At 46.3% G+C, this 9,859-nt stretch overlaps 2 protein-coding genes across 7 annotated transcripts in view; one reads left to right on the top strand and one right to left on the bottom strand.

The window, feature by feature from the left end:
- Positions 1 to 7,973, top strand: MICOS13 (mitochondrial contact site and cristae organizing system subunit 13). Its single transcript, XM_081967727.1, has 4 exons — positions 1 to 117; positions 3,403 to 3,559; positions 5,759 to 5,810; positions 7,606 to 7,973. Exons 1-4 carry the CDS (start codon positions 89 to 91, stop codon positions 7,701 to 7,703), a joined length of 336 nt encoding a protein of 111 aa, XP_081823853.1. The 5' UTR covers positions 1 to 88; the 3' UTR covers positions 7,704 to 7,973.
- Positions 7,974 to 8,462: 489 nt separating this feature from the next.
- LOC309394998 (disintegrin and metalloproteinase domain-containing protein 10-like) overlaps positions 8,463 to 9,859 on the bottom strand; it is a 40,809-nt gene continuing 39,412 nt past the window's right edge. For 5 of the 6 annotated variants that reach the window (XM_081958721.1, XM_081958717.1, XM_081958719.1 and 2 more), the window contains one exon: positions 8,463 to 8,900. In XM_081958721.1, the coding sequence (XP_081814847.1) occupies positions 8,755 to 8,900 (146 nt within the window). In that variant the 3' untranslated portion in view covers positions 8,463 to 8,754. The remainder of the gene's footprint in view (positions 8,901 to 9,859) is intronic. The other variant, XR_014175835.1, reaches the window with a different exon arrangement.

The raw sequence follows: 9,859 nt of genomic DNA, 5'->3' as shown, positions 1-9,859 counted from the left end.
CCGAAAGGTCCCGCGAGAGGGGGCGGTGCCTCGCAGGAAACGGCGCGGCCGGGCGCAGGGCTGCCCTTGGAAGAGGCATCGCTCAGTCATGGCGTCCCGCACATTCCCTTTGCTCAAGTGAGTCGGGCGGGCTTAAAAGGCGGTTATTGTAACGGCAGAGAAGGGGAACGGGGGCGCGGAAGGGGCGGGAAAGAGTCGCGAGACGGGGCATCCCCCCCACCCCTTCCCAACTTCGGGTCCCGGGGATTCTCACGATCTGGAAGCCCTTCTTAGTTCGGTGGAGCCCCGCCCTCCAACTTACCCTCCGCACCATCGCTTGTCATAACTATTTTTTTTGCAGAAATGCAGATTCGTTTTATTTAGGCAACCGAAATGCACGGAAGCTTTGCAATGGATTCTCACGATATTCCTGGTGTAGGATGGTATAGCAATAGGTCATAGTCATTGTAATAGAAGAGAACCTTGGAGGTCTTCTAGTCCAGCCCAGTATAGAATGCTATAGAATCTCCTGCTTGAGCAGGGGGCTGGACTAGAAGACCTCCAAGGTCCCTTCCAACTCTATTCTGATTTCCCTCTCCTTAAAGCCTATGGCAAATCTAGACAGCAGCATCCTAAAAAGCAGAGACATCCCCCTGCTAAGAAAAGTGTGTATAGTCAAGGCTCTGGTTTTCCCAGTTGCAATGGATGGCTGTGAAGGTTGGACCATAAGGAAGGCTGAGCGCCAAAGAATGGAGGCCTTTGAACTCTGGTGCTGGAGAAGACTCCTGCGAATCCCTTGGACTGCAAGGCCATCCAATCGGTCAGTCCTAGAGGAGATCAACCCTGACGGCTCTTTAGAAGGCCAGATCCTAAAGATGAAACTCAAATCCTTTGGCAACCTAATGGGAAGGAAGGACTCCCTGGAGAAGAGCCTCATGCTGGGAAAGATGGAGGGCAAAAGAAGAAGAAGGGGACGACAGAGAAGGAGGTGGATGGATGGAGTCACCGAAGCAGTCAGCATGAGCTTAAATGGACTCCGGGGGATAATAGAGGACAGGAAGGCCTGGAGGAACGTTGTCCATGGGGTCGCGATGGGTTGGACATGACTTCGCAACTAACAACCACGACAAAAGGCCAGGAAACGGAGTTCTTTGCCCCTACTATCCCCTGCCCCAGAGTCTTCGATAGGGGAAGACCTTGGGGAAAATGTTTCTGGAGATTCTCAGCCATCCAGGTCACGGTTGTCCCAAAGGTGCTTTTTTTTTTCAAGAGGAAACTGGACTTTCTGGGTTTTTGTTTCTTTTGAAGATGTTTCCCTTCTCATCCAAGAAGCTTCTTCAGCTCTGACTGGATGGTGGGGAATGGAAGTCCAGCTGTCAGCAAGGAGTATAAATCCTTCCATTCCCCCCCTCCATCCAGTCAGAGCTGAAGAAACCTCTTGGATGAGAAGGGAAACGTCTTCAAAGAAAAACAAAGGAAGTCCAGTTGCCTCTTGAAAAAAGCACTTTTGGGACTGGAAAAATGGTTTTTGCAAAATTGCCCTGTCTCCCTCCACATGGAAGTCCCACTGCGCCCCATTCAATCCCTACCAAATTACGGGTAGTCCTCTACTTACGACCACGGTGGAGGCCAAAATTTTTGTTGCTAAGTGAATGGTTGCTTAAGTGAACCTTGCTCCAATGTTGTGCCACTGTTATTAAGTGAATCGCCATATTTGTTAAGTTAGGAGCAGGATTTTCAAGTGAATCGGGCTTTTAATGACTTGATGAGACTTGTCAGAGGATCACAAAAGGGGATCCCTTGATCCCAGGGCACTGCCACCATCATAAATGGAAATTTTGACCTTGTGCTGTGACTATAAAGATGCTGTAACAATTGTCAGTGTGAAAAACAGTCCGAAGTCACTTTTTTTCAGTTGTAACTTTGGACGGTCACTAAACAAACAGTTGTACGTCGAGGACTGCCTGTATTGCTGTTGATTCGGTCAATATTTCTCGACTTCGGCTCTATAAAATGTGTGGACTTCAAGTCCCAGAATTCCCCAGCCAGCATATGCTGGCTGGGGAATTCTGGGATTTGAAGTCCACTGATCTTGCAGTGGTCAAGGTTGAGAATTAGGATTAGGTGTTTAAGGTCCTGGTTAGATTTGCCCGCTTTCCTTGCCGTTTTTTTTCTGGCCAAGGAAGAGTCGGCCATTGGATGGAGGGTGGGCGAAGAATCCAACAGATCAGGCTGCATTGGCAGGCCGGAAGAGCTTTCCCTGTTGAATTGGTGCCCACTTCTCACCCAAATCCGAGAGCGTTTGCTACTTTCTGTTAATAAAATTTTTGGAACTCCTGGACAGGCTGTGTTAAACCACAGTCAGTTAAAATCGTGCTGACTTAAACCGTAGTTGGTTGAAAGTTTGCTATGTTAATAACAAACCTTAACTGTGGCTGTGTTAAACCACGGTCAGTCAAAACCCGAATTCTATCAGGCACTTGAATTCATTGCTTGTTTGCATCCCATTTTTATTTTTGCAAATCACTCAAGACAGGAAATGTATCCATATACATTTCTCCTATTTCCCCCCCCCCCCCAACAACAACCCTGTGAGGTAGGTTGGGCTGAGAGAGAAGGGGGGAGACTGGCTTAAAGGCGCCCAGCTAGCTTTCATGTGTTAAGGCAGGACTAGAACTCACCGCTTCCTGGTGATTGGCCCTAAATCACCCGGCTGGCTTTCATACCTGAAGTAGGATTAGAATTCACCATCTCGTATCCACAGCCAGGAGTTCAATCCTAACCAGTTCAAGGTTGATTCAGCCTTCTGTCCTGAGGTCCGTAAAATGAGGACCCAGATTGTTGGGGACAATAGGCTGACTCTGTAAACCGCTTAGAGAGGGCTGAAAAAGCACTGTGAAGCGGTATATACTGTATTTTTCGGAGTATAAGACGCACCTTTCCCCCCCAAAAAAAAGAGGGTGAAAAACTGGGTGCGTCTTATACACTGAATACAGCATTTTTGGCCTCCCGAAACCCACCCACCCCTTTTGCAAAAATAGCCATGCGTAGCCTTTAGGAGGCTTCCAGAGTGCTCCTGGGGGCTGGGGAGGGCAAAAAGGAGCGAAAATGGGCACATTTTTTCACAAAAACGGGGCTGTTTTTGCCCTCCCAAGCCCCCCCCCCCCCCCCGGAGCACTCTGCAGGCCTCCCAAACTCTCTGCAGGCCCCTTTTTCACAAAAAAACCGGGACGCGCAAAGATTGTGGGAGGCCTGCAGGGTGCTCCTGGGGGCCGGGGGAGGGCAAAAACTTTTTTTTTTAATGTACCTCTTCAAAATCTTGGTGCGTCTTATACTCCGGTGCGTCCCATAGTCTGAAAAATATGGTAAGCCTAAGTGGGATTGCTGAGGGCTAAAAGGACCTTTTCTATTTTTCTCATGCAGGTGGATGGCCAAAGCAGGTCTGGCCGGCGGTGCCCTTTACGTGGTTTACTCCCAGGGGCTGATGGCTAGCGGTGATCAAGGTGCCGAAGCCCTCCATAAAGCCAAAGCAGCTGTTCCTCCAGCTGTGGAGGAATGGACAAAGTATTTCGGTTGGCAGGTGAGCCCAGAGCATCCCCTCGGGTCATCTTCGAGCCTGACGCAAGTCATGGATGGATCTCGGGGGTTGGGGGCTGCCAGCCTACCTAGGAGTGGGTTATAATACAATACAATACAATACAATAGTAGAGTTGGAAGGGACCTTGGAGGTCTTCTAGTCCAACCCCCTGCCTAGGCAGGAAACCCTATACTGTTTCAGACAAATGGCTATCCAACATCTTCTTAAAGACCTCCAGAGTTGGGGCATTCACAACTTCTGGAGGCAACTTCTGTTCCACTGATTAATTGTTCTAACTGTCGAAATTCCTCCTCAGTTCTAAGTGGCTTCTCTCCTTGATTAGTTTCCACCCATTGCTTCTTGTCCTGCCCTCAGGTGCCTTGGAGAATAGTTTGACTCCCTCTTCTTTGTGGCAACCCCTGAGATATTGGAAGACTGCTATCATGTCTCCCTTAGTCCTTCTTTCTCTTAAGCTAGACATACCCAGTTCCTGCAACCGTTCTTCATATGTTTTAGCCTCCAGTCCCCTAATCATCTTTGTTGCTCTTCTCTGCACTCTTTCTAGAGTCTCCACATCTTTTCTACATCATGGCGACCAGAACTGAATGCCGTATTCCAAGTGTGGCCTCACCAAAGGGAGGCGCAAGGAAGGAAGGGCAGGCAGTCCTCGACTTGACGACGGTTCGCTTAGGGACCGTTCAAAGTTACAACGGGGCTGAAAAAAAGGGACGTACCACCGTTTTTCACAAACCATTGCAGCATCCCTGGTCAGAAATTCAGATGCTTTGTTGTAGTGTCCCAGGGTCAGGTGATCCCGTTTTGCGACTGTCTCACAAGCAAAGTCAATGGGGAAACCAGATTCACTTAACAACCGGGTTACTGATTTATCAGTTCTAGTGATTCGCTTAACGGCTGTGGCGAGAAAAGTCGTAAAACGGGGGAAAACTCACTTAACAATATCTCAGGGGTTGCCACAAATAAGAGGGAGGCAAACTATTCTCCAAGGCACCTGAGGGTAGAACAAGAAGCAATGGGTAGAAACTCATCAAGGAGAGAAGCAACTTAGAACTGAGGAGAAACTTCCTGACAGTGAGAACAATTAATCAGTGGAACAGAAGTTGCCTCCAGAAGTTGTGAATGCCCCAACACTGGAAGTCTTTAAGAAGATGTTGGATGACCATTTGTCTGAAACGGTATAGGGTTTCTTGCCTAGGCAGGGGGTTGGACTAGAAGACCTCCAAGGTCCCTTCCAACTCTACTATTGTACTGTATTGTATTGTAACAAATGTCTCACGCTTCACAATAGAAATTCCGACCTCGATTGTGGTTGTACATTGAGGACTACCTATTCTGCCTTGGTCATACAGTTATTAAATCTGGCTTTAAGGAGTTTAACAAGTGTTGTATGACTGTTTTTCACACTTACGACCGTTGCAGCATCCCTGCGGTCACACGTAATCAAAATCCACATGCTTGGCAACTGGTTCATATTTATGACGGTTGCATATGTGATCCCCTTTTCTGGGGGAGTTAGATTCACTTAACAACCGTGGGACTAACTAAACACCTGCATTGGTTCGCTTAACAACTAGGCCAGGCAAGGTCGTAAAATGGGTGGCAAAAGTCACTTAACGAATGTCTCACTCAGCAACGTAAACTTCCCCATTGCTGAACAAAAGGTCGCAAAAGGGGATGATGTGAACTTGGGACACTGCGACCGTCGTAAGTATGAACCAGCTGTCAAAGCATGATCCTAAATCGGATCATTGTGACCAAGGGAATGCCGCAACGGTCATATGTGTGAAAAATAGCCATCAGTCACTTTTTCAGTGCCATTGTAACTTTGAAGAGTCGCTAAGCGAACTGTTGTAAATCGAGGACTATCTGAATATTATAGATTAGGGCTTTCCAACTTTGGCAACTTAAAGACTTGTGGACTTCAACTCCCAGAATTCCACAGCCAGCTGGCTGTGGAATTCTGGGAGTTGAAGTCCACAGTCTTCAAGTTGTGACATTTGGAAAACCCTGGTGTAGTTTCTCTATTGGTGGAATCTTTTGCAGCAAGTTTACATCAAACTTTGTTCTTTTCCCCCTTGCGAACCTGGTAGAATTTGAACACAGCACTTTCTCTCCTCCTTCGCTCAGACCTCTCGCCCTTTTCTGCCAATCCTCCAGTCCTATTTTTGTCTTTCCTTTCTGCAGCTTCCAGAGGTTCCAAAAACTGAATTTTCCCTCTGCAATGCCTGGAACTCAGGTAAAGTGGGCTGTTTAAACTGATCGCTCTCCTGCTTGGGATCGCAACCATTTTTGTAACCGGGTTTCTTCGAAAGTGGGGCAGCCATGAGGACGTGTTTAAAAAAGTGTGGCTAAGAAAAACGACGCTAAGGGGAGTATGAGGTCGTGTGATGTGATGGCCTCTAACTCTGATGTGTTACTTTCCCTCTCTATAAAGAATTCTATTTCATTTCAAAAAAAATGAAAAAAGGTTAAAATGCAACATTTCAACAAAAGAAGAAAGATGAAGGAGCGGAACAATAGGGAAAGTTTTAAATGCAGGATTCAAGTAAGAAAGAAAAAAAAGAAAAATGGAATAGAATAGAATTCTTTATTGGCCAAGTGTGATTGGACACACAAGGGATTTGTCTTTGGTGCAGATGCTCTCAGTGTACATAAAGAAAAATAAAATACATTCATCAAGAATAAAAGATACAACACTTAGTGATAGCCAAGGTTACTAATAAGCTATCAAATCATACTAGGAAACAAATACAACAATATAAATTGAAAGACACAAGCAACATGGTTATAGTCGTAAGTGGGAAGAGATAGATATTAGTCATTAAATATTTTGACAGTGTTGCGGGAATTAGTTGTTAAGCAGAGTGATGGCATTCAGGGGGGAAATGTCCTTGTGTCTAGTTGTTCTGGTGTGCAGTGCCCTATATAGCATCGTTTTGAGGGTAGGTTGAAACTATTTATGTCCAGGATGTGAGGGGGCTGTAGATATTTTCACAGTCCTCTTTTTGACTCGTGCAGTGTACAGGAAGGCAAGTTGGTAGCCATTGTTTTTTCTGCAGTTCTGATTATCCTCTGAAGTTCTGTGTCTGTCTTGTTGGGTTGCAGAGTCAAACCAGACAGTGATGGAGGTGCAGAGGACAGACTCAATCATTCCTCTGTAGAACAGAATCGGCATCTCTTTGGGCAGTTTGAGCTTCCTGAGCTGGCGCAGGAGGAACATTCTTTGTTGTGCTTTTTTGATGATGTTTTTGATATTAGGTGTCCATTTTAAGCCTTGAGATATGATAGAACCTAGGAAGGAAGGAAGGAAGGAGATGGGAGATGGAAGGAAGAAAAGAGATGGGAGAGGAAGGAAGGAAGGAAAGAGATGAGACATGGAAGGAAGGAAGGAAAGAAAAAGAAAGATGGGAGAGGAAGGAAGGAAGGAAAGAGATGAGACATGGAAGAAGGAAGGAAAGAAAAAGATGGGAGAGGAAAGAAGGAAGGAAAGAGATGTGAGAGGAAGGAAAGAAAGAAAGATGGGAGATGGAAGGAAGGAAGGAGAGAGGAAAAGAAGGAAGAAAGAAAAAAAGAAAGGGTGATGGAAGGAAGAGTGAGGGAAGAAGGAAAGGAAGAAGGAACGAAGGAAAGAGATGAGAGATAAGGAAGGAAGAAGAATGGGAGGAGGAAGCTTAGGGAGAAAGGAAAGAAAGGAAGAGGGAAAGGAAGGAAATAGATGATAGAGGGAAGTGAAGAAGGATGGAAGGATGATTGGAAGGAAGGAAGCAAAAAAGGGGAGAAAGGAAGGAAAGGGAAAGGAAAAGAAAGAAGGAAAGAAAGAAAATGCTTCCAGTCTTCTTTACCGCAGTTATAAATGCATTTATATTTTATCCCCCCCCCCCCTCTCCCTGTCAGATTACATTTTCCCCTTCTTTCTGTATCCTCCCCTTTCTAAGTCCCAAACCCATAAAATCCCGAGCTCACGGAACGGATCCCTGATTCGTTTCAACGTACCGGTTAAACTCTCCCTTTTGTTTCTCCTTTTCGTGCAGGGGTTCGTACTGTCATAAGTGCCCTTTCCATCGCCCCCACCAAGAGCTGCGAATACACACAACAAGGGTGGAAGTACATCAAGGAGCTCGTGAAATGAAGGCAGCCGGAGCAGCATTGCGTTCTCTCCTGCCGTCCAGCAGCAATCACCTCCGTCCGGTTGTGCGGAAAGAAACCCTGTTCATACAACCGGGGTTATAAAAGAGCCGCCAGACAGCCTCTTTTTCCCCCCCTCCTTTTCATCAGACTGTCCTGACTCTTGATTTCTGTATTTGGCAAAGCTGATTCGAGGTCGGGATAAAGCGGTGGGGGCCCCCCGTCTCTTGGCCACGTTACCAAATTAAAGTTGGAGTGTGTGGGTTTGCGAAAACCTGGGGAGTTCATTTCCCTTTTATTTTAATGCATCTGCGGCAGAGACCCAAAGACCAGCCGGCCAGCGGGGGGTGCATGTGAATGCGTGGTGGAGCTGGGCTGGGCCGACGGCTGGCGTGCCCACAGAGAGGTCTCTGCATGCCACCTGTGACACGCATGTCATAGGCTTGTCATCACAGTTTTAGCTTATCCCAGAGATGCTTTCTCCAACAGGCAACTGGACTTTCTTGGGGGTTTCCCCCCCCCTTGAAAACATTTCGCTTCTCATCCAAGTAGTTTCTTCGGTTCTTCCCAACTGAAGAAGCTTCTTGGATGAGAAGCAAAAACTTTTTCCGTTTGTCCGATTTTATTAGCTTCTCCAAACATAAAATGAAAGGAAGTGGAAAGAAAAATGAGAACAATGGGGAAATAGGGAAGGGGAAAGGAACAAGAAAACGCTGATATCTTGAATTGTTGGAGTCCCCACACGGGTGACCCCAATCTCATGTTCCCCCCAACTCAGCCTCTTTCGATCCTGAGACGAGGAAGCATCAAAAGCAATTCTTTAAAATAATTATTTTTTAATGAATCGTTTTTTTAAAAAAGAGAAAGAATCAAAAAAAAAGGAAAGGGAGGAAAAAAGGAACGTTAGAGGGATCGTATCAGTAAGAAACTCTTCATAGTTGATTTTTTTTTGTGGGGGTGGGTGGGTGCACTTGAGTGTGTGATGGCTCATGGAATGCCAGTGTTATTCGTGCCACAACCCCAAGTGTGTGTTGCCAGATGTCTCTTGCCAAAGCTTAGCAAAGCTCCACAGGGCCAGAGGGCAGCCTCTTCCGATGCGTTTTGATATAAACCTCCTTTTCCCAGTCAAGGGAATTTTGCTGTTTCGTCCTCTGAAGTTCAACAGATCCTGCCTTGTATGAGATCCTGGTGAATTGTTCATCTGCAGGGAATCACAGAATATGGAATAACAGGATTGGAAGGGACCTTGGAGGTCTTCTAGTCCAACCCCCTGCGTCATTGTTTCAAGAGATATTTTCCATTACCTAAACAGAGAAATAGGATGACCAAGGACTTAAAAAAGGATTGGGGTGACTTTGGACTTCCTGCCGGCTTAACTCTGGTTCTACTTTAGGCAAGAAAAATGCAAATGCACAGGTACAGTATAGGTGGTACCTGGCTCAACAGTAGTAACTGTGAAAGGGATCTTGGAGTCCTAGTGGACAACCATTTAAATAGGAGCCAGCCGTGTGCAGCAGCTGCCAAAAAAGCCAACACAGTTCTAGGCTGCATCAACAGAGGGATAGAATCAAGATCACATGAAGTGTTAATACCACTTTATAATGCCTTGGTAAGGCCACACTTGGAATACAGCATTCAGTTTTGGTCGCCATGATGTAGAAAAGATGTGGAGACTCTAGAAAGAGTGCAGAGAAGAGCAAGAAAGAGGATTAGGGGACTGGAGACTAAAACATATGAAGAACGGTTGCAGGAACTGGGTATGTCTAGTTTAATAGAAAGAAGGACTAGGGGAGACATGATAGCAGACTTCCAATATCTCAGGGGTTGCCACAAAGAAGAGGGAGTCAAGCTATTCTCCAAGGCACCTGAGGGTAGAACAAGAAGCAATGGGTGGAAACTAATCAACGAGAGAAGCAACTTAGAACTAAGGAGAAACTTCCTGACAGAACAATTAATCAGTGGAACAGCTTGCCTCCAGAAGTTGTGAATGCCCCAACACTGGAAGATTTTAAGAAGATGTTGGATAGCCATTTGTTTGAAGTGTAGGGTTTCCTGCCTAAGCAGGGGGTTGGACTAGAAGACCTCCCAGGTCCCTTCCAACTCTTGTTATTCTATTCTAACCGCCCCTCCAGTAGCTGATGGTGAGACTGGTCTTCCCAG

The sequence above is a fragment of the Natrix helvetica genome, assembly GCF_964273705.1.
Source record: "Natrix helvetica genome assembly, chromosome: 1".
NCBI classification, from domain to species: domain Eukaryota; kingdom Metazoa; phylum Chordata; class Lepidosauria; order Squamata; family Natricidae; genus Natrix; species Natrix helvetica.
This window is presented reverse-complemented; position numbering and strand designations above follow the sequence as displayed.

Excerpts from the sequence above, each read along its gene's own strand:
- MICOS13 (XM_081967727.1), top strand. The coding sequence starts at position 89 with ATGGCGTCCCGCACATTCCCTTTGCTCAA. Across the intron at positions 118-3,402 it reads CGCACATTCCCTTTGCTCAA|GTGGATGGCCAAAGCAGGTC; the intron begins GTGAGTCGGGCG and ends TTTCTCATGCAG. Across the intron at positions 5,811-7,605 it reads CTGCAATGCCTGGAACTCAG|GGGTTCGTACTGTCATAAGT; the intron begins GTAAAGTGGGCT and ends CTTTTCGTGCAG.